General features: G+C 40.0%; 3 protein-coding genes across 3 annotated transcripts; 1 reads left to right on the plus strand and 2 right to left on the minus strand.

The window, feature by feature from the left end:
- Positions 1-528: 528 nt before the first annotated feature.
- LOC137124449 (NLR family CARD domain-containing protein 3-like) lies at positions 529-10,220 on the minus strand. The gene is made up of 11 exons (XM_067499481.1): positions 9,963-10,220; positions 8,417-8,548; positions 8,247-8,300; positions 6,161-7,925; positions 5,372-5,545; positions 4,399-4,701; positions 3,982-4,155; positions 3,638-3,805; positions 3,372-3,545; positions 2,644-2,814; positions 529-2,337 (listed from the first exon to the last, which is right to left on the minus strand). The coding sequence occupies exons 1-11, from the start codon at positions 10,015-10,017 to the stop codon at positions 2,163-2,165; spliced, it is 3,345 nt and encodes a 1,114-aa protein (XP_067355582.1). The 5' UTR covers positions 10,018-10,220; the 3' UTR covers positions 529-2,162.
- Positions 10,221-11,343: 1,123 nt separating this feature from the next.
- On the plus strand, positions 11,344-16,122 carry zgc:172076. The gene is made up of 9 exons (XM_067499543.1): positions 11,344-11,545; positions 12,013-12,059; positions 12,398-12,596; positions 13,578-13,735; positions 13,950-14,082; positions 14,428-14,581; positions 14,817-14,940; positions 15,108-15,297; positions 15,601-16,122. Exons 1-9 carry the CDS (start codon positions 11,491-11,493, stop codon positions 15,759-15,761), a joined length of 1,221 nt encoding a protein of 406 aa, XP_067355644.1. The 5' UTR covers positions 11,344-11,490; the 3' UTR covers positions 15,762-16,122.
- Positions 16,123-16,353: 231 nt separating this feature from the next.
- On the minus strand, positions 16,354-19,134 carry LOC137124490 (uncharacterized). The gene is made up of 4 exons (XM_067499565.1): positions 19,038-19,134; positions 18,890-18,925; positions 18,548-18,663; positions 16,354-17,776 (listed from the first exon to the last, which is right to left on the minus strand). The coding sequence occupies exons 3-4, from the start codon at positions 18,661-18,663 to the stop codon at positions 16,993-16,995; spliced, it is 900 nt and encodes a 299-aa protein (XP_067355666.1). The 5' UTR covers positions 18,890-18,925; positions 19,038-19,134; the 3' UTR covers positions 16,354-16,992.
- Positions 19,135-23,532: the final 4,398 nt, after the last annotated feature.

Below are 23,532 nucleotides of genomic sequence, written 5' to 3' on the forward strand. Positions count from 1 at the left end.
TTCATGAAAGCTTGATGAAAGCTGTTTTTCATGACGTGCTATGGCAACAGATAACAGGTGTCTGCAATCTCAATTGACTTCTATTCAGTGAACTACTTAGTGAACCTAAATCCCTTTGTACAGAAAACGGATCATCTGCAGCAAAAATGATGCTGAGCTCAGGATCCACAGTGATAGTCGATAGTAGATAATTAATTACAAATTACAATAGTTAATGCAATAAAGAGAGTGAATGCAATAGAGAGGGGGAGGGAGGGACAAACCTTTAAGTTTCATTAATTGTCATTAAAAACACCAGGGTGTAGTGGTGTGCTGTTTGCGAACGAGCCGGCTCTAAGAGTCGATTCTTTGTAGTGAACAAGAACTCCCATCACTGAGAGTCGAACCTTCAACCCCTCCTGCTCAGCTCTGCTGAGAACCCATGCACACAGGGACAGGACATTATTTTGAGGGGCACACCATGCAGCCAATCACATGTGAGGACAGACCAGGATCATACCATTATGTGAAAGAAGAAAGGAGGCCAGACATGTCATAATGTTATTTATTTGATTTGTTTGCTGTGGTTCTGTGTTCAGTTGTTCATTAAAAGGTTTCATTCAAAAGTTAAACAATAGTAACTGTATTTTTTGTAAATTAAAAAACATAGAAATGATTAAACTTTTATGTAAACACCAATAACAAATTGCTTACCAACACACACATTCACAATTGCTAAATTGCGCAAAAATGCATAAAAGGCTCCAAGTGATACTAAATTCAGAGCCATTTTGGAGTCCTGAGACCCAAAAGAACAGAATCTTTGAAAAGAGCCCGAACTACCATCGCTACAAGGGTGGCTGATGGGTAAGGGGCTGCTCTATTAGCTACACTGTGCTTGGTCAAATACCTGAAATAAGGTGCGCTCATCAGAAAATACCCCACTTATGCTTTAATGAGCTTTTACATCTCTTAAAAAAGTTGCTAGCAAGCTGCGAACTGAGAATACAGAGGTTGGTAGCAATCGTGTCAAACATGGGACTAAATTCTGGGATGGGTCCTTAAGCTTCCAAAATCCTAAAAGTGATATTCATCTGTAAATTATTTATTGCTGAACAAACTTTTGTTTGGAGTTTATTTTCCACAATGGTCCAAATGCTATTGGCTAAATGCTAAGATGCTAGCTTCCTAGTTGGCCGACACTCGCTATCGTCCACATTTTGTTATGTGGTATATTTAGGTAAAATTTAACTTGATCAAAAACAGCAAGGCAGTGTTTTTCTGTTTAACAACACATTTCATCAGGACATAATTCAGCCAGTGTTTTACATTCCCTACAAAAACAATCATTTTTCATTTCAGTTGCATAGTCACAGAATCTTTAGGAGACAATGTTGATTCTATTGTATTTCCCCAACATACAGACTGAGAGATTTTATATCTTTTGGGATTTGGTTGTCTCCACAAGAATGTTGGATTTTGGAGCCACTTGTTGGTCCTGTTTATTCGGTGTTTAAGACTGTCCAGGTTAGGGGGACTTCTATGTGTATCTCTAAGTACTTATAGGAACTGGCTTGATGAATTGATGTTCAAATATGACTAATGATGGCAGTGACCTTTCATTTAGGTAAACTTCAGGAAGTGCAGTTAAACCCCATCACAATTTGTCTCTGCTTACAAGTACATGTACATTTACTCTAACAACTATAACATTGACTATGTTGATGATGTGTTTAAAAAGAAAATGTGGGTATTGAAGTATTTGGAATATATATTTGGATAATCTGCTTATTACTTTTACTTGAGTAAAACTTTTGAAGTGGTACCTGAGTTGGAAAATGTCGTTGGCAAATATTTGCACTTTAACTTGAGTATTGAGTTTGTGTATTTCTAACATTTTGCTTTGTATGATGCAGTGTGGCTGCAGAGTGCTCAGAGTGGCCGACACATGACATTTTTAAAACGCACAGTGTTATTGTTGTGGCTGAGTTTTGTATATGCCCAGTCTACTGGCCTTAAGTGGACGTAAAAGTCAGTCATTGCAGGTTTCTGACTTCATCAACTGCCTCCTTCTATTCCTCAAAATGGGACTTCACTCTGCATCACATAGAAGTGAATAATCTACTATTTTGCTGGTAGATTTCTTAAAGAACTGATGGATGAGCTTTCTATGAATGCACAAGTCATCCCTCTATCACCGTCACTTTGTACTGTGGGTTTATCTGTAAATCAGCCAGCAGCTTCAGATGGGACTCTTTTGTAATCATTTGGCTCAGCTCCAGTTCTCTGAGGTGTGAAGGGTTCGACCTCAGAGCCGAGGCCAGAGCCTCACAGCTGCTCTCTGTGCAGCAGGACAACCTGAAGAGAAATAAGTTGTGGTAATGGAAGTAGTGAAAAACACAGCTTTGTCTAAAAAAATCATCTGTCAGATACAGTAAGTGATCACTGCCAGAAGATGATCCAACACATTATCTCCAAATAATCATCATCAATTGTCATGTTAATACTTTGGTACTTGGGTTTTGCACAGATTAAACCAACAAGGTGCGACTTGTTAATTAGCACTGGGGTCCCCCCATCATGTCTCTTTGCCCCAAGTCTCAAATTCATCATAATTATTAAATTACATAGCAGTCCTCATGAAAGTAGAAATATTGTTCTCACCTCAGTATCTCCAGTTTACAGTGAGGTTTCTGCAGCCAGCCACAGAGTAACTTCACCCCCTCATCCATGAGTTGATTGTAGCTCAGGTCGAGCTCTTTCAGAGCAGAGCAGCAACTGAGGGCAAGACTCAAAATCCGGCAGCAGGCTGTTGTTAATGAGCACATTTGCAGACTGGAGGAAGACATGTAAGAGTTAGACTTGTCTTTTAATCAACTGAGTGGATCAAGGCTTGTTTTTGTTGCTTTGTTGTTGTCTCTCTTTCTCTCTCTCTCTCTCTCTCTCACACACACACACACACTTCCTGATATACCATGTTTTTGGTTGCTTTTCTCCACCTACCATCCTGTCATTACTGACCCTGGTCATTTTCTCCTGCCCTACCCCTCCCTCCTTACTGGCCCTGGCTGAGTGCATCCACCTGGCTTCTCCAGACATACACAATTTCCCCAGTGCTCCCGGTGTTTTTCGACCTTTGCTTGCCGTTTGGATTTTTGCCTCTAGCATAATCCTTTTTGATACTGACCTTAGCCTGTCTCTCTGAACAAGACTTTGCCTTTTCCTGTTTGGCAACGCAAATAATGGTAAACATTATTTTCTTTTTACATCTGTCTCTGGGTTTTATCTCTAAATTCACACTCCTCTTAGTGTTTCTGTAAAACCATTTCATCCCAGAGAACCACAATAATTACTGAGCATGTTTTAGTAATTTGTTCACTTTTGTTACTCACTTCAGTGTCTTCAGTTGACAAAGTGGCTCTGCCAAGAAGTCAGAAAGGTTTTCGACACCGGCATCTTTGAAGAAATTTCTTGTCAGATCCAGAGCTCTCAGGTGAGCAGGGTTTGACTTTAGACTGGAAGCCAGCGCTGCACAGCCGCTCTCAGTGAAGCGACAGCCTGCCAGTCTGTTGGGACGTTAGGTGAAATGAGTGTATATTTCACAGCATGTGTCTTGTGTCTGAGGTTTTTACTTATTTAATTATATAGACTGTCTCACCTCAGTGTAGCCACTTTGCAGTTTGGATCCTTCAGCAGAGCAGCAATCTCTATCACACCAGCATCACCCAGGACGTTCCCTCCCAGATCCAGCTCCCTCAGGTGAGAAAGCTTCAAAGCTGAGGCCAGAGCTGCAGCATCTTCCAGTTTTAGGTTTGCCTTAAATAGACTATACAAAAAATAAGTTTAAGTCTTTTTTCAAAGTCCTGAGGTTGTTGTGTCTGGTAGTGTTATTTGCATATACATTACTTGGGTTTAGTTGACAGTAATACATGTACATTTTAAAGCCTTTACATTTAGTTCTTTTGAAGACTATTGTGAGTCTTTCCTTTTGCTGAACCTTACCATAATGTCTGCAGCTGGCAGTCCGGATGCTTCAGAAAGTCTAACAGCAGAGAAAAACTCTGGCTTCCAAAACTGTTCCTGCTCAGATCAAGGTTTTTCAAGTGAGATGGGTTGGAGCTGAGAGCTGAAACCAGACATTTCAATGGTTTCTCTGTGATGCCACAGCCACATAACCTACAGACAGGATAGACATCAGACGTCACTTACTGCCAAGGTGGGCTGGAAATGCACTCTGACACTGTTTCCCAGAGGATGAGTTCCACTTACACTTATTACATTAAACATCAGGTTGAAATGTTCACATTTACACAAAAATCTAATAATCCCATTGGGTTTTCTCTTACACCCCCCCTCAGGACCAACTTTATATTATAGGTCCACTGCTGACTAAAAGTAGCAAATGTGTTAACATTTTACCTTAGTGTTTCCAAAGAGCACTTTTTGAGAACCTCTGAAAGTGGATCCAGTTCCTGATCATCATCAACAAAGAGTGAAGCTTTCAGTGCATCATTATAAACGTTATTCTTGTGGGGATCCAGCACAGGGTGCACAGGTTTTAAACCCTCTTTCAGAGGTGGTGTAATGTGTTCAGAAGAAGGTGAGTCCAGTAGATGGGTTTTGTTTTGGCTGAGGTCCAGCTCTCTCAGGTGGGAGGGGTTTGAAACCAAAGCACTGGCTAAAGACCGGCACCTTTCTCTGTTAATATTACAGTCTCTCAAACTAGGAAAAAGAAACAAAAAACCTGTTAAAATGCATCCTTTTTATGACAATTATAGTTTAAGTTAGGATATGTTAAATATTATTTATTGTCATGGATGTAAAGCCAAAGAAGTTTTTAATATCATGGACAATGAAGTTTGTTTTAACTTGGTTTTAGATAATTACTAATATTGAACATATATTCAGTTGCAGCAAGAATTGACGTATGTACAGACTAATAATTACACATCATATGTAGCTTTGTTTGTAAAAAAATAAGTCACAGTTTTAGCCAACTGTTTGTTTTTAATTGGAAATACTATATAACTTTTTGGTTTGTACTGTTTTTTGTAAATGCAAAACTAAAAAAAAAATATAGTTTGTACTTGAAACACAAATTCTGTAAATCATGGCATTGACATTTGTTGGCCTATTGATTGGACAAGCACGTAGGGTTATATGGTCTCATCTGGTTCAGATTTGGTGCTCTTCTATGGCTGGAATATCATAATTAAAACAAACTTATAAGGCACCTTTCTCAACTTTCAGAGTCAGATGAGAATATGGATACTTGACCTCTGTGACCAGTGTAGTGATACGGCCAGTTTGTTTAACTCAACTTCATTTAGCACAAAATAAAAAAATAAATAAAAAAATCCTAGTCATGCTGCCATAGCCTGAATGTTTTTACCTGAGTTTCTGAAGTTGGCAGTTGGGACTTTTTAAGCCAGCAGAGAGCAGCTCCATTCCATAGTCTTGCAGTTTATTTTTACTCAGGTCTAATTCCTCCAGACCAGAAGCCTTTAAGCTGAGAACTGATGAAATACAACTGCAGCATCTGTCAGTGAGGTTACAGTCACCTAACCTGAGTGAAAAACCGAACAAAGATTCACATGTAAAATGAGTCCATGCATTGTTTGTGCCAACATGTTATTCACACCATTAGTTAAATATTGTAGTTATACACCGCTAGTAGCTGTAATTAAAACAAGAAGAGTTCCTTCATTCAGTCTAAGAGTTAAGTCTATCTGTAGATTTTGTGCCTCAACATATTCCATCAGGCAAAACAAATGGAAATTAGAGGCAAATAGCCCCCGGCTGCATCACCTACTGAAAATGTCATCTTGCTTCGGAGTCCAAGGAGTAATGTTAGCTACCATGGCCAGTCGAAAAAGACAACTGTGGTTAAATGTTAGCTATGTCTTGAATAATTGTGTACAAATGCAAAAATAGCAAAGTTAACCAATGCACAAAGTTAAAAAAGAAACCTGCTCACACATCAGTGCAACATCCCCATTTAGGACTGCAATGATGCCCTTTCAACAGTTACCTGCTGTCAAAGGGGTTTTCTTTCAAAACACACCCTATGCTATGGATAAGCTAACTATAAAGGCATTTGAGGTGGAGGATTTGTTGCTCTTACACTTTAACGAAACCTGAAAGCTTCAGAACAGTTGGTTTTCTTGAGACATTTACTTACAAAGCTGTCTTTGATACTTTGAGCAGTGGCATCATCCTCTCCAGAACTTCATCTGCTGTGGAGAACTTTTTCAGGTCAAAGATATCCAGGTTTTCATTTGAAACCAGAAGCACATAGGCCAAAGCTGACCAATGTGCAGGTGAAATTTTATTAACATCTCCTGAGCTGTGGTACTTTTGGACTTGTTCCACCAGAGACTTATCACCCAGCTCATTTAAACAGTGGAACAAATAGATACTCTTCTCATAAAAGGTGAGTTTCTTAATCATTTTGTTAATGTATTCAATTGTTTCCTGGCTGTTCTTCAGATGTCTTCCTTCAAATCCTACTAACTTCTGAAGTAGCTTCTGATTGGTATCCAGTGACAAACCCAGCAGAAAGCGTAGAAACAAGTCCCATTGTCCATGCTTAGTGGCTAATGCCTTATCTACTGCACTCTTGTGGAGGAGGATGATGGGAATTTCTCCTTTCTCCGAAGCTACTTTGATGCTCCTCTGGCCGGCAAGCAGATTTTTTCCGCAAATGACAAAGTTCTCTAATACATATAGAGCTGCAAGAAACTCTTGGACACTCAAATGTATAAACGAGTAACTGACCTGTCTGTGAAGACCATATTCTTTTCTTATGATCTCTGTACAAACTCCAGAATAAATGGCTGCTTGTTCCAGATCAATGTTACAGTCTTTCAGATCAGTCTCACAGAAGATCATGTTGCCCTTCTGTAGCTGTTCAAACGCCAGCTTTCCCAGTTTCATGATCACGTCTTTGTCCTTGTCACCATCCTGATAATCCTTCTCATGTTTCCGTTTTGTCTGGATGATGAGGAAGTGTGTGTACATTTCAGTCACGGTCTTTGGCAACTCAGTTTCCGGAGTGTGTGTGAGTAGATCCTGGAGCACGGTGGCTGAAATCCAACAAAACACTGGGATGTGACACATAATGTACAGACTTCTCAAGGGCTTTGACTGAAGGTGATCAAAGATCCTCTGAGCTTTATTCCTGTCACTGATAATCTTTTTGAAGTATTCGTCCTTCTGCTCATCGTTAAAACCTCGTACCTCAGTCACTCTGTTGATGAACTTAGGAGGAATCTTACTGGCTGCAGCCGGTCTACTTGTGATCCAGACGGAGGCATTGTGCAACAAGTTGCCTTCGATTAAATTGGTTAGTATGGTGTCTACAGATGTTTTCTTTGTAAGACTGCGACACATCTCATTATTCTCAAACTCCAGTGGGAGTTGGCTTTCATCCAGGCCGTCAAAGATGAACAAAACATTTGAATTCATGTAGTCTGATGCTTTCAAATCGGTTGCTTCTTCATAATAGTGACAAATTAATTCCATAAGATTTAACTTGTCTTTTATTAAATTCAAGTCTCTGAATGTGAATGGAAATATGCACTGAAACTTTTGGTTGACTCTTCCCTTTGCCCAGTCATGAGTGAACTTCTGCACAGCAACAGTTTTTCCAATGCCAGCAATTCCCTTTGTCAGAACTCTCTGGGGAGGGTTCCCTTCCTTTGATAAAGCCTCAAAAATGTCATTGAGGTGGATTTTCCTCTCCTCACCTGTAGACTTTGTACATTCTAATTCAATCACTTCATGTTCACTGTTCACCTGCCCACTGCCTCCTTCTGTGATGTAAAGCTCTGTATAGATCTGGTCTAAAAGAATTGAGGATCCATCTTCCTTTGTTCCTTGAAACAAATCCTCAGTTTTATTCTGAAGGTAATCTTTTAGTTCAGCTTGGCACCTTTGGATGTTTCCTGAAAAAAGTGTGTGAATGAAAAGTATAGGTATAAATGAATCCACAATAGGTCCAAACTAGATGCTCAAATAGTGGTAGACTAGCCAGTCTCAGGTTAGCATTTATTTTGAATGCAAAACAATATGTAAGCAGCAAGCTGAACAAATGACGAGGAGAAAAATAACTTTTTAGGGATCACATTCTGTCATCACTACAATAGTTTCATAATAGTTTACTCTAGTTATGTTTTAATAGCTAAAGCAAACCGGACCTTTTTTTATTTGGTTGTGAAAAATCACTTAAAGAGGTCCTATCTTAATGTCTTCAAACAGCACAATACCTTGGAGATTAGGAGAAGAGCCATTTGTCTCATCTGTCCGGGCAAAAGATTGGACTGAAATAGAAATATGTAAGAAATAAACACTGAAAAGAATGTGTGTTGGTATTGAAGAAATACAGAATTAAACATAAGGTTTTTGTTTGATTGATTGATTCAGAGGAAATTTTTACCATATGTGTTGTTGACCGTGACAGTTAGATTTGCATCTCTTGCTGCATGAACATCATTAAAATGAGGGGAGTTGACGACACTTCCATTTTGGGCGCAGACTGTTGTGGTTCCTACGTCCCTCTGAGTTCCAGCTGAATGAAAGAAAATATCCAGGAGCAGGCAGCAAAACTCAGTTTTTTTTGTCTGCACCTGAGCCTTATATAGTGGGTTCAGGGAATAGGCAGAATAAACTAAGCTTGGTAAAATGTAACACTAAGGACCAAATTAAGATCAAATGTGCATGTTTGTTTTATTAATCAGAAAGATGTTATATACTTTTTGGTAAAATTAAATGGTCAGCAGACCAAGTGGTGCTATAGCTGCAACACGGTTCACTCCAAGATGAAAAACATATAATTAGTGTTTTCATTTGATTATTCAATCATGTTTTCATTAGTGTGTCATTTTTTACATTTCTACTAATAGATCGCTGTCTGGACCTTTAACCCAAGTCGGCTCTTATTAAGACCATATGTGTTAAAAAACCTGTTGTTGTAGAAATAATGCACTATTTGCATTATTAAGCACCTTTAAAACATGTACTAGAACTGTATGTTCAATTTTGACATGACAAATCAATTCATTTGGTAATGCCAAGAAGGATTCATACCAATAAGTTGATGACAGGGATATTCAGAGTAGAAGAAAACCACTTTATATGTCAAACCAAATTGTTACTGCAATGGAAAAATACTTGCATTTAAAAACATTTGCTTGATCAAACAATAATGTGTCTTTTCCAGCTGCATGGCCTTAGCATGTTACATCCTGTGAGGACTGAGATAAAAGCAGCTTGTTGTTGCTGCAGAGAAAGAATGCTCCAACGCAGACACTGGCATATGCAGTCTGCAAGCATTTATTATAATTGTAACAGGGCTGCAAAGGCCATGTGTGATGAGTCTGAAAAACTGCCGCACACAGTTTCACTTTACAGTAATCAGACTTTACACTTTACAGTAATCAGACTTTACACTTTACAGTAAACAGACAAACAGTAACCTGCTTGTTTGCTATGCTATGTTATTTAAAAGTTACTGAGATACTGTGGATAAGCTACAGTATGAGCTCAGGGCTGCAGAGCAAATGTAGCAGCAGAACAGGAAAACAAAGTGTTTTAACCACAGAGACAAACCCGTTGCTGAGACAGACGAGTATATTGTGAATAAATCAATTATTGTGCAGGTCAGAATTCACATATGCATTGATCTGAAATAATGTTGTGGACATAAATCATTATTAAGAGCATCATAATATCTTAAAGCATGTTGACAGGGTGTTTTGAAGTTCTGAAATTCACAAGATCTAGACACACAATAAGATTTGTATCACATATCCTCCCTCTTGTCTTTCATAGTTCTTGTCTGCCTGTCACTTGCATACTGACAAGGCAAAGTGTTTCCTTCCTCTCAATATGACTGGAAGATTACAACAGGTTTAGTCAAATTGTTTTAGTCAAGTCCTACTAAACAAACACTATGTGATGAGAAAATGAAATCCCCAAATTACCGTAATGAGCTGTTTCAGGAACCGCAGCTGAGCCAGTTGGAAAACAGTTTGCCATTCTCCCCTGACTTCAGAAGTAAAGAATAAACATCCTGCCGATAATAGTGAAAGAGGCAGGAATTAGAACATCATTGCATTAATCGCACAGCCTCTTCTTGAAGTTTGATTTAACATCTGCCAGTCTGTGTGCTCAGTTAATGTTAAAGAGCTGACAAAGAACACACCCCTTTGGTTAGTCAATGCTCACTTGAGGCTGAAATGAAACTCAAACCTCCGATGTTGTTCTTTCACCACAGAAAGATTTGTGCTTAAACCAGGAAGTTGCTCAGCTTTGTTTGAATGCTCACATTACTCATCATCTTCCACACCCTTATTTACCTAGTTAGGTAGAAAGTAAAACACTACTGTAAAACCGAATCCAGTCCAATGCAGCAGCTCTGGTATGAAGCTCTGCTACTTTTACAATTTTACCATTTCTCAGTTTTTAAGTTGAAACTGTCAGAAAGGTGATAACTCTACTTCCTTTTATTATTGAGGTCAAAGTGGGTAGTGGAGTCGTACTGGAGTGTATAATAAGAAGGTTTTAATGTTTTGGCCACCCTATGAAAAATGAATGAGGTCTGTTAATTTTAAATTCTATAGCATGTTAGTGGCCAACTGCCTCTGTGCCTCCATTCAGATCCTCTCTTCCTGCTGTGGGGGTATTAGCCATTATACTATTGTTCCTACAGAAAACACACCAAGTCCCTGCTCAAGTATTAGTGAGCACCGTGAATGTAATGAGAAAAGCACCTGCTGGTGAAATGCATGGAGCAGATATAGAAATGTCTTTCCTTGTTCTTTCCTCCGAGAAAATACTTCCTGTGACAGAAAGGATAGTTTAGAGAAGGAAAGGAAAGAAGGACATAGGGAATTAGAATGAAATAGGAAGGAAATTGAGGAGAAGAAGGGAAATAAATAACAGGGCCAGTGAAAGAAATGGTAAAAAGAGGTGACAGAAAAAGGAGATGTGCCTTAAGCAGTGAAGGTCAGGATCACACATGTAAAAAGAAACAGGTCTCAGAAAGGTTGCAAACCTGTAAAGCTACAGTATCTGAAGGTTCAGTATCTGAAAGCACAAAATGAACGCGCCAAAAACGCTAATGACATTTTAGGTATGAAACATTACGTTCACCTTCATTTTCTCTTCCAAATAACTGTCAAACTGTTGCTTTGTTGCCAAACGGCAAACAGATGCTGATGTCTCTAGTCTAATCAGATGGTGCATACAGCAGCAGAGCCCGAGGAGCCAAACTGGTTTACCTGCAGCATAACACTGACATTAACACTAACTAACAGGGTTTAGTGTGTCTTATTTTGGAGCACAAACATGATGTCAAACATTCTCTGCACAAACTCTCTCACACAGACACATGCAGCTGCGTTGTGTGCAGTTATTTAAAGGTGGGCACTGTCTGGACTGTAACTGGACTCCTGCAGGCTGCGGGCCGAGCCGCTCAGGACAAACACGACTATTCTTAGTTCTTTTGTTATGCTGCCGTCCGTTTGTCTCTGCCACCTCAACGGCAACATGTGGAAGGTCAAACGTGAGTATTTTCACCACATGCCTCAGTGTTTTTTTCACTCAGGACATTAACTTTTATAGTCTGTGGTAACCCACTGATTAAGGCTTTGTTTTACCCAGATACGGTGAAAAGGTTCATATCCTTAAACAATAGAATCTACTTGGTTTAAAAACATGATGCTGTAGTTCATAATGTCAAAGGTCTTTCATTTTGAGAGAAAATGTGCAGAAAACAGTGGGAAAATGTATAATTTACCTGAACCCAAAAGTTCACATTCTATTTAGCACTGAATCCGTTAAATTAAATGACCGAATACGCAACTGTTTTACTGATGATTATGTGCTTTGTTTTTGCACCCATCACAATTTCCTAGAGGAATAATACATTTTAAGATTTAGTTTTGACATTTTTTAGGATTCCCCAGTTAAACTGAATAATTACTTGGTTAAACAACTAAAATGAAATGAATTTCTGTACGTTTGTTACAGCTCCAGTTGAATTTCCTATGGAGACAAGGTACCGACCGATTTTGGAGGTAAAACAGCATGTTAGTAATCTCTTATAGCTGAGGAACAGTTAGCATGAATGAGCAGTGATATCTACTGAGAATGTTTTCTGCTAAAGTAACAGCTGAAGTTATTTCCTGGAATCCATTGTAACTGCATTAACCACGGCCATTATGTCACTTCCTGTCTCATCTATTCAGAATGTATCATTTCCACAAGGAAAAAGCAAAAATAAAGTTTGTTCCCAGTTTTAACGGCCTATGTCTCGAATCCACTAAGCTTCATTACAGACACTGTGGCAAACAACAGCCACAGAAAACCTGTGGTCTCATTCTGTCTCCTCTGTGACGATTTCCTGTGTGCTTAGAGTTTGGTTCCCCCTGACCCCATGTCCCAGTTCCACCTGAGGAGAGGTTCCCCTGAGGAGGAGTTTCCTGACCTGAGCAGGAACTCTACCTGGATGGGACGGATCCTCACACCGGCTATGTACCGTCGACAGTTCAACCGCTGCACCAACAGCGGAGTCATCTTCGATGATGTCATCCGACAGGGCCTCGAAGATCCAGGTGATGTCACTGTCATGTCAACATAATGTAATGAAGACAGTCAAGAAAATCAGAGGGACAAAAAAATTAAGAAATAATCAGGAAAGAACTGACAGTTACAGACATTCAAACACCAACTAAACCCGTAAAACAAGGAATATATTTGAGTTGTAGATGAAAAGCTGCTTTCATAAACCTGTTTTTCAGCTGACCATAATTTAAATAATTTACAAAGGAACTGATGCAAATATTATAACCTTTTTGCTGTTGTCTATGAACTTATTTTAATTTTTGAATTTGGTTAGTGGCGCATATGGCTCTCAACACATTTTCCAAAAAAATGTTTTTCCAGCAGTAATAATACTGCAATTCAAGCCACAATATCTCAGATATGACTCCAAAATTATTAAAACTATCTGTTACTGTTTATAGCGAGAGTCAATTCCAAAATGGGACCATGGGTTGAACTTGTTCACATAACTGCCTCCCAAAATTTCTGACATGCCAGAAATCCAACAAATCCACCTGGGAACAAGTTTTTAACTGGACACTGAGCCCACTCTGGTTTCCATTTGATGTGCAGTTTATCTATATTAAATCTGGCTATTTCTTAGTAGTCGGCCATGATGTGGGGCTAAAATATGACTGAATATCTTTCGGGTCTGTCTGGATTAAAGAAACTATTTAGTGCAGACTTCAGTTGTCCCGTTCATTTTCTGTACGATAGTGCAGCTATGGCCCAGGAGATAGAACTGATGATCCACTAGTCACACAATTAGTGGTTTGATCCCTGGCTACTCCAGTGTGTCACAGCATCTTTGGGGAAGAGACTGAACCCAAAGATGCCTCAGCACCTGAAATGGCAGCTGCACCATCGTCTGAGTTCTCAATTGCCCCTTTGGAACAAAAAATGTAAACATATTTGGAAGTGGGTTACCTTCCTGACACTGACTGTACAGTTTAAAAGTATCGATCATCGATCTGTCATGTTTGTGTTTGAAGGTGAATGTTCAGGTCCTGTATCTGTCGGGTGCCTTGCCGGTGATGCCCAGTCCTACATCTTGTTCTGTGACTTCTTCGACCGAGTCATTGAAGCGTATCACAAGCACAAGATCACCAGCGAGACACCAGAGAGTGATTTTAACTATGACAACTTGAAGGTATCTGATCAGGCCAGTGAGCACTTACCGATGTTGAGTTGATGACATATTGTTCACTTTTCAAACTTGCACTGTTGTTTTACAGCTAATTTAATGGATTTGAAGAGCTGCAGTTTTGTCAGTGATAGCAAAACCTTAATTTCAACATCATGCTGCCAAGTATTTTTTGCACCAATTTGTCGGCACTAATAAGCTTTGATGCTCGTGTGTGCAGGGGGGTGATGACTTGGACAGGTCCTACGCTGTACGCTGTGAGGTGAGCATCGTTCGAGGTGTTGAAGACTTCTGCTTTCCAACACACTGCAGCCGGGGAGAGCGCAGACAGCTCCTCACACTGGCCAGGGGAGGTACTGCACTGTAGTGTACTCCTAAGCAACATGCAAAGGCACAGTTAGCATGTGCTTATTGTAGTATTTGCACAGGAAATTTAGCTAAAGCTAAACTATTGGATGGATTGAATTTGTCTGATTGAGGTCAGATCACATTCCCAGCACAGCACAGGGTCCAGGGTTTGTTTGAGACCGGACCGGACTTTTTTTAGTTGAGGATAAAAAGACGACAAAAGTGAACCCAGACTGAAAAAAGAAAGTAAACGTGAAAGCTGACCAGCAGGGAGCAGTCATATGATGAGTCCAGTGTTGTCCAGTTGTTATCCAGTAAACCAGCCGACCAGCATCTCCTCTCTTTTTCAGCTTTGCATCGGCTGCAGGAGCAGTTGTCAGGGCAACTCCACTTACTGGAGGAGCTCAACCAAGAGCAGCAGAGAGAGCTGAAACCGAACCTTCCGTCTTCCACCCAGCTGCGTATTGGCGTGGCCCGAGACTGGCCTGATGCCAGGGCAGTCTGGTCAGTCTGCAACCGTCTGCTTTGTTAGAGTGAGGCTGTAGCTCAGGTAGTAAAACTACAAAGGACAAGGACTAAATAAAGGTTTCACCCAAAATATAATAATATAAAACCCACACACTTTTATACCAGTCACCTCAATGTTTATAAGGCATGAAATGCTGAAAAAAACAGTCAAAGTCACGTGTTGGATGAGACTCATGAGACTCACATCATGTCCCATGACTCTTTGCTGCAGGGTGAGTCAAAATGGCAGCCTAGTGGTCTGGGTCAACATAGACGACCACCTCAGGCTGGTGTCGACGCGAGATGATGCCAACATCACAGAGGCGTTTAAATGCATCTGTATCAACCTGGAAAAGGTCAGTGATGAGTCATAGACTGGGACTGTTTTTCATCTCTGATATCTGTCCCCTAGAAAAACCACAAAGTTCCTCCAGTGGGAAAAGCTGAGCTCTGTAGCAAAGTCAGTTTTAAGACCTTTGATCTTCATCAAACTGCTTATTGCTTGTTTCCTCTGTGGCCCCAGCTGGAGGCGTATTACAGGGAGTTCAGACACCCGTTCACCTGGAAGCAGCAGCTGGGATGGGTGACGAGTTCTCCGGCTGATGTGGGGACAGGTCTGAGGATCAGTGTTGATCTCAAACTGCAACACCTTCCTAAACACAAACGGATCCAAGATGTCCTGAAGAGACTGAGGGTCCACATGGACAAAACAGGTACAGAGGGAAGAACTTCCAGTGCTGTTTCAGCTTCACTAAACTCCAGGTCAACACACCTGTTTCTGATAATGTAACAATGTAGTTGTTGAGCCTGTTCGAATCCCACTTTTAATGATTCAATGATCATTGAATATTAAATTATCATTAAGTACATCTCCTAAGAAGATAATCTCTCCCTATATATCACACCAGAACTCCTACTTTGTGGCTGCTGTTCTACATTGTTCTTGCTTCAGCTCTGCGGCCTCGTGGATCAGCTAAACAGCAGTCGAGCTTCAAATGTACTTTTTCAATTCCCAGAATCCCCGGCGCTGTATCGTGTGAGCAATGCTGCAACCTTCGGCCTGAGCGAGGTGGTACTAACCCAGCAGCTGGTGGACGGGGCCAAGCTGCTCATCGCCATGGAGAAAAGGCTGGAGGCCAACCGAGACATCGATGAGCTTGTTCCTACACAGAAGTAGACCTGGATGATGACTGAATGGAGTGGGAAGGAAAATGGACAGATGAAAGTGTGTAACACGGATACTGAGAGTTTTTGTCCTTATTAAAATAATGAATTATGTTGGGAGGATACAATCATACCAGGTGCTTATTTAACAGGCTTCTTATGCTAAAAGAATTAAACTACAGTTAAAAACTAATATTAACTAATCAATTAGCTGAAATATGTAATTAACAGGTTACTTTGTAATGTGACTTTATGGAATTGCCATTAATTTGATGATTTTACTTGTGACTCGGCCAATAAATGCTTCATTGTGATCTGCTTATATACTGGAAATGTACTTTGTAGTGGCAGTATTTGTTTTGCACACAGCCCTACACAGTATGTTTTGGTAGAAAAACTTCACAAAGAAGGAAAATCTCAATGTGTTTTAATACTCTTATGTGTCTCGGTAACAATTTAAACAGGTTTTGGAACAAAAACCTCTGATTTCCGTGTGTAAGAAATAAGAAATGGAAGCTCTGCCATTGTGCTGTGAATGTGGACAACAACATGAGGGTGTCCTCATTTGAGGATTTCTCCTCACAACTGACCAATCCAACGCCGTGCATGCCAACGCAAAACAAGATATACGTTTAGTTTTCTCCCAGATTTACTTTAATTTTACAGAATTACTAAAGATCTAAACATATTGTCCAGTTTTCAGAAGTCTGTAATGTACTGAACTGTATGTCGCACACAACACAAAGTCTATCAAACAGACGATACGTAGAATGACACATGCACAGACAAAATCTAATGGATGCAGAGCAAAGCTTTAATGAGATTTCAACCAGCTTTACAGAAGAAAAAAACACAACCATAAAACTCCAGAGGACACGTCAAACATTGTCTCTATTTTACACTTTGGCTCCAATTTATAGATGTAAATAAAGATTATTACTTCAAATTCGAAAGAAAATTAAAATTAGAAGCTGAGAAAAAAGACATCCTAACGCTCCATTGCTCTTTTCATGCTGCATTATTTGCTTTTTCATGGAAGTTATTGACAACAAGAACAAAAAAGAATTTATTGTAATCAATATAAATGGGTCCTTGGTTGTTTCACAGATGAATAAAAAAGTTTTGTATAAGGAAGTGAAATGGGTGGAAAGAGAAACAAGTGCATGTTTTTTCAGCTTTATTGGTCGTTGCTCAGGTTCTTACAGACGTTTCACCTGAATCACTGCAGCTCCCATGTTTTTTTTTTACTCTCCCCAAAGTTTGCCTATAAACCTGCCTATTCTAAGTTTGCCGACTCTTCTACGTTTGCCCCATCTTCCACCTTTCCCCTTTCTCATACCTTTGCCTCGTCTTCCAAACCTACCTTTACCCCTTCTTGTTGTTCCTTTCCTAACCTTACCACCTGTACGCCTACCACCCCTTCTACGCTTGCCCCATCTTCCACCTTTCTCTTTTCTCATACCAGCGTCTCCAGCCTGTTCTTGATTTGATGGGGATGTGTTAGCAAGACAAGTTGGTGTAACACCTCTACCTGAGGAGCAGCTGATGCACTGAAAAGCGTCATCTCCAGGTTGATAACAGCGGAATAAGTTTTCAAGCCCGAGTTTGGAAATGGTAAGTTGTTTAAAGGACTGAGCCAGTTGAGACGTGTCAGCATCAGGACCAGCTGCTACTTTAGAAAACAAAAATGCATAACCACTCCAGTTCTTAGTGACATCATTAATCTTTCTGGCTATACTTCCCACATTTGTGTTTGTGCACGTTGACCCACATGGGGATTCTTCAGAGTAGATGATGAGGAAATTACCCTGACTGCTTTTAATGAGGGGCTGCATGTTTTCTAGAACTCGTGACAAGGCCTCTGGTTGTGCAGCTGCAACCACCCTGCTGCCTTGGTACACTTGACCCCGTGACACAGCTTGTTTAACTTTGTCTGCGGAGTCGCCTTTTAGGACCTCCTGAAGATTGTCCGGGTTCTGGTTCTGTGGGATGTTCACAACGAGACTGAAGGTGTTGCCTAGTAGATACCTGCCAAATGGAAACATCAGGTGATGTTTCAATGAGCATCTTGAAAACAAGAACAACCCCCGGTTTCTGTTCAGCACTGTAGCCAGGCTGACTAAGAGCCATTGTTCTGTTGAGCCTAGTTTTCCCTTAACTTTGAGCAGCAATGACTTCATGACTTTCTTTATGAATAAAATTGTAGCTATTAGAGAAAGAATTCACCAGATCCTCCCCCCAAATATTACAGATAGATCTTCATGTACAGCAGTGCTAGAGTCATCGATAAGGCCCCAATCCATTTTAGACGACTTTTTACCCATAGATCTCGCTGAGCTAACTTCAATTATTACCTCATCTCCCTTTTATTTCTAAAATCTTTGAAAAAGTATTTGCAAAACAATTATGTGACCACCTGTACAGGTAAATTTGTATGAAGACTTTCAGTCAGGATTTAGAGTTCATCATAGTACAGAAACAGCACTGGTAAAAGTCACCAACGATCTTCTCATGGCCTCAGATACTGGACTCATCTCTATACTTGTTCTGTTAGATCTTAGTGCTGCATTTGATACCATTGATCACAACATTTTATTACAGAGACTGGAACATGAAATTGGGATTAAAGGAACTGAACTAGGTTGGTTTAAATCTTATCTATCTGATAGATTTCAATTTGTTCATGTTAATGATGAATCCTCAATGTTATGTTTTCCTGCCTGACAGAAAACAGATGAATACTACATCATCGCTTTATGAAAATCTCTAGTCACTGTTTTAAAATTTGCTGGGACTTACTGGTCCTTGATGCCCTCTATAATACTTGTGAGCCAGGTTCGGTCCACAGCAGCCAAACTGTTTCCAGCAGACAGCAGCAACGCCAGCCCCACGGTCATCCAGCACAGGCCAGCCATCTGTCCACAGATCAGCGGTGTGGACACAGAAGTTTCAATGCACATCATTTTCATAAGGCATATGATAAACTGTGACAACAACTAGATAAACGTAATAATAGTAATAAAAAGGAAACAGTTGGTGTTGACCATGGTGACCACAAATCATAATTGACAAAAATGAAGATACAATTTTAAGTATTTTGACTGAGGCAAAGTCTCCTGAGACAATAAATTAATTACTCACCTTCACTGCTGTTGCTGATCTGCTGCTTCTTACACGCTGCAATACAACACAAATCAAAGGCATTAATATTGATATTTCTTGCACAGTTGAGAAAGATCAGGATAAAAATCATCATCATATGTGTACGGTCATTTTAGAGTTGATGAACCTGGTTTGGTGGGAGAAGCTGTCTGACAGAGGCTCCTGGTTTCTTCTCAGTGAACACTTTAAGGGGGAAGTGTTTAGTTTTTATAGAGAACACAAAGACCAAACCAAACCCCTCACAAGAACACCATACCCTAATATGAAGGAAGAAAAAAGAGGAAGTTTAGAAAAAACTAATGCATCTCATGATCATTTAATAAGGTAAAACTAAAATTATTTAAATATTTTATTTAACAAACAGACTAAAAATATATATTAGTGAACAAGTGTAGGTTTTACATGACACACTGCACATTTAAGCACTTTAAATACTTAGAAGTAAATAATCCTGAAAACTGCACTTTACCTACTTACTGTGAGTTCCAGATCAGTTCATGCATAATCTACCATAGAAAGAATCATATCATATCCTGCTACAGTGTCTTTGTCCCAAAATCTATGTAGAAAAGTAAGTTAGTGCATTTTGGTTGTTTGCCATAGACAACAAGTCAACTGGTACTTCACCTTCACTTTAGACTCATTCATAATATGTAATGAAAACTTTAAAACGTGATAAAGACGTATAATGTCTATTTTTTAAGAAGAGGAAGGTTATGGCTATGTTGACATTTTCAGTCAGACACATGCTGTCCTCTGTTAGAGACTTTTTAGAGTATTTTTAAAGGACATGACCTTTGACATCATGAAGCCAAGTGCCAAATGTGAAGAAATTCTTTCCAGACATTTCTGAGATGTTCTGTTGGAACAGACGTGAAGTCAGTAACTGTTAACTTTTGACAACCTAAATTTAATCCGTTCATCTTTAAGTTCAATTTGAAATTTCTCCCAAATCTGAAGAAAGTAGCTCAATATGTTCCTGAGATTTTTGTGAAAAAACACTCCCCTCTCTCCTTTGTCACTGCATCAAGCTGAGCGTGTTGGTACAGAACAATGCTGGAAAGACTTACTACAAAATTAAGCCTATTGTATTTTTAAAGTAAATTTCATGCGTCGAACCAGTTTAACTGTTGAATTTGACCTGTGTCCTTTAAATTTGATTCAAATATTATTCTGTGCTCAAATATTCCCAATAATTAATTGTTTTTCTTCTTTAGTGTGTTTTATAATCCATTTTCAACTGTCTGATTAAATAAAACCAACAAAAGCTATAAACTTTTTCTTAGCAGTTCGAGAGCAGAGCGCTTTGTTCAACTCTCACCAGCATTTAGATTCATGCTATCATCTAATGTTTCTACAGGTCAATGAAACGATAACATCAGAAGAAGGAAGTTTCTCCCTGTGCTACAGCTACAGGCAGTGGCAGAATTTCTCTACCTGCCTTTTAGTTTTAGCTTTAATTGTCACGGCTTGGAGATGCTTTCTGAAATACCCAGTGGGGTGAATATTCACATTCATCCTCTGAACCTGCCCAGTAGTTACTGATACCTCAGAACCACTGATGCCACCTTGCTGTAGTTGAATGTAAATGTTCTGCACTTATATAGCACTTTTCTACCTATTGGCACTCAAAGCGCTTTACACTGCTTCTTATTCACCCATTCACACTCACAATCACACACACACACACACACACACACACACACACACTCATACACCGATGGGGGAGCTGCTATGCAGCTGGCCAACACTCACCGGGAGCAACTAAGTTGGGGTTCAGTGTCTTGCTCAAGGACACTTCGACATGTGACTGGAGGAGCCGGGATTGAACCAACAACTGTGAGATTGGTGGACAACTGCTCTACCTTCCTGCACCACAGTCGCCCCTAGTTGAAAACACATGTGTTCTGAAGGGTTTGTTTGATTAGTATTTTTTACTAATTCCACATATATTTATTTTGAATATTTTAATCTAAATACCATCACCTTTCTTTAAGATTGAAGAGGCCTGTGGAGAGCTTCACAGCCTTCGTGAGAAGTTGTGTGTTGTGGTAAAACCAGTCAAAACAAGTCTCACAGTTCATGATGATTTGCAGATTGAGGAGGTAGATTTCAGCTGAAGCAAACCATGAAGGACTGAATCACACCGCAGCTTTTTGAACTCCGTTGTAGTGATGTGCAGACATGTATGTGATGAAATGCTGTGGGAGAGATAAGTCAAAGATACAATCGTCCCTTTGCATAAACTTATGTTTTGCAAATGCAGTTTCATTGAGTGATTAAGGAACCGTCTGAGAGGAAGCAGCATATTACATTAAAACGTAAAATAGTAAAGACAATAAAAACAGTCAGTCAATCAGTCAAAGTAGCAGTGTGGACATTATTGCACAGACAATATTGCACAATTTTGACCCTACAGTCAGTCTGTGTGTGTGTTTGTGTTTGGGGTGTTAAAGACAGTATTGCACGTTGTGGACATCGACTTTCAGTTGTGTCATGTGTTGGGTTTGTCTGTATGTGTGTGGGGGGTGATAGAGGCTACAGCTCTGGGAAAGAAGCTTTCTCATCTGTGTAGTTTGTGATCTTAGGGCCCCGTGTCTATTTCATGATGGCAGGGGAACGAACAGAGAGTGTCCCGTGTGGGTCTCATCGGTCCTACAGTGTCCAGGGGTGGCAGTGAGCCCTCTATGACCCCTTGTGCTAGGCCAGGTCCCTCCTCTTGTCCTCTGTGGGGCTGTCATACTAGACAGTGCAGCAGAGGATGCCTGTTTATGATGCTCCTGTAAAGGTTTGTGAGCAGCTGAGATGGCAGACCGGCCTGTTTCCGCCTTCTCAGGAAGAAGAGTCTCTGTTGAGCTTTCTTTATCAGGCTGGAGACGTTCAGTGACCATGTCAGACTCTGTGATGTGAAAACCCAGGAACCTAATGGAGTCCACCTTTTCCACCTCTTCCCCCTTGATGGTCATCGGGCACTTTGTGTTCGATGTCCTGATGTTCACAATTACCTGTTTGGTTTTAGTGGTGTCTAAAATCCGATTGTTGTCTTTACACCATTCAGCCAGATGTTGAACCTCCTGCCTGTAGTAGGACTTGCTATTGCCCGAGAACAGTCCTGCCACGGTGGTGTCATCGACAAACTTTATTATGATGTTGGAAGAGTGCCAGCCCAGCAGTGTTCAGGGTGATGCAGTTTGGTTTTGAGCTGCTGAGAATTCATGATAAAATATGTCTTTATAAAACTAGTCTTTACTCCTAAAGTAGATCGTTGGTTTTACACTTAAAGTACAAAGTGTTTGTTCAATTCCACATAAATCACTGCATCAGTGCATCACTTTATACAAATGATTCCATTTTCTATACCTATAGTTGCACTGCAGCACAACCTTTTACTGACTGTGGTCTGACTTTGGTTTCTACTTATACATTTCTACTGTATTCACTTGTTTGAATGCAGATAAGACCAGTGACAGAGTAAACACTGACTGCTGTCTCTGACTGCGCTGTTAAACCTTGAACTGCTTAAATACTTAAAAGTTGGGCTTGGCAGCATATTAGAGCGGATTCATGTTCAATATTAAACCCAAAATTAAAAAGTCTGTGAAGCCTTTTTCTACAGAATTAAAGTCCATACTGTAAATGCTGCTCTGAACAGCACTTGATGGATTCTTCAAACTATCAAATTCCTTTTTATGATTATTACTGTGTTACAGCACTGTATACCTGCTGCTTGTATTGTCTGCTTTTATCTGTGTTGGTCTTGTTTACAGATGTGTGGAAGTCTAGTTATGATTTTGACAACTTGATCGTAAATTGCCTAATTAAACTTATTAGATAACATCACATTGGCAGTAAACTAAGAACATCAACTCCCTGCTTGAGTTTCTAGTCACCTATACACACATGTGCCATAAACTGGATAAATGTTCCCATGGAGCTTAATGTTAAAGGATGTTATCACCTCTCGTTTGGCTGCACAGAGATCTGGCAGGCCATGCAGTCACATCTGTTGGGTCTCATGCCAGGCAACATCAATCTAGTCCTGATCTGGAAGCTGCTCAGTGGCTACAGCTCAGACTTTGGTTGCACTGAGCAGCTTCAAACACAAACACACAAACATTTTTCATATGCTGCCACATTTTTGCATTTTGTGGCTCCAAATCCAGAGGATGAACATCAACAAAAAGGTGAGTGTACCTATTATTTTAACAAGGCAACTCAACCTGGAGTTAAGTTTAGTGTCTTGAATCATTTCAAAACTCCTTGTGTGGAGGAACCTTTTAACACAGATGAGACATTTCTTCATCATTTATCAGGGGGGATCAGTGCTACATACGCAGAAGAGTCACAAGGTTCATCAATCTGCAGTATTGGTTAAATGTGTTCCAGCACTGTGGGGAGGAGTGAAGGCAATGGCAGACAAAACAGCAATGAACATAGGTGAAGACGAAGAGGAAGCAACAAAACAATGCAGCAAGGACTGAAGGGTGAGAGCTGCTTCATTAGTGCAGGGACTGATTGGATAAAAAGAAAGTCTTCTGCTTTGTTGATCCATCTAAATCCCTCCAACCTGAGGGCAAGATTTTCTGTGTCCAAACAGCAGGTGACTGTGTTATGTTTGTGTG

The sequence above is a fragment of the Channa argus genome, chromosome 3, assembly GCF_033026475.1.
Source record: "Channa argus isolate prfri chromosome 3, Channa argus male v1.0, whole genome shotgun sequence".
In the NCBI taxonomy this organism is placed as follows: Eukaryota; Metazoa; Chordata; class Actinopteri; order Anabantiformes; family Channidae; genus Channa; species Channa argus.

What these genes read in the sequence shown, in the direction of transcription:
- LOC137124490 (XM_067499565.1), bottom strand. Translation starts at nt 18,663, where the DNA reads ATGGCTGGCCTGTGCTGGATGACCGTGGGGCTGGCGTTGCTGCTGTCT. An exon ending in ATAGAGGGCATCAAGGACCA is followed by an intron (nt 17,777 to 18,547) that starts GTAAGTCCCAGC and finishes TCCATTTGGCAG; the next exon opens with GTATCTACTAGGCAACACCT.
- zgc:172076 (XM_067499543.1), top strand. Translation starts at nt 11,491, where the DNA reads ATGCTGCCGTCCGTTTGTCTCTGCCACCTCAACGGCAACATGTGGAAG. An exon ending in CCTCACACTGGCCAGGGGAG is followed by an intron (nt 14,083 to 14,427) that starts GTACTGCACTGT and finishes TCTCTTTTTCAG; the next exon opens with CTTTGCATCGGCTGCAGGAG. An exon ending in TCTGTATCAACCTGGAAAAG is followed by an intron (nt 14,941 to 15,107) that starts GTCAGTGATGAG and finishes CTGTGGCCCCAG; the next exon opens with CTGGAGGCGTATTACAGGGA.
- LOC137124449 (XM_067499481.1), bottom strand. Translation starts at nt 10,017, where the DNA reads ATGGCAAACTGTTTTCCAACTGGCTCAGCTGCGGTTCCTGAAACAGCT. An exon ending in AAAGTATCAAAGACAGCTTT is followed by an intron (nt 5,546 to 6,160) that starts GTAAGTAAATGT and finishes TTTTTCACTCAG; the next exon opens with GTTAGGTGACTGTAACCTCA. An exon ending in TGCCAACTTCAGAAACTCAG is followed by an intron (nt 4,702 to 5,371) that starts GTAAAAACATTC and finishes TCTTTTTCCTAG; the next exon opens with TTTGAGAGACTGTAATATTA.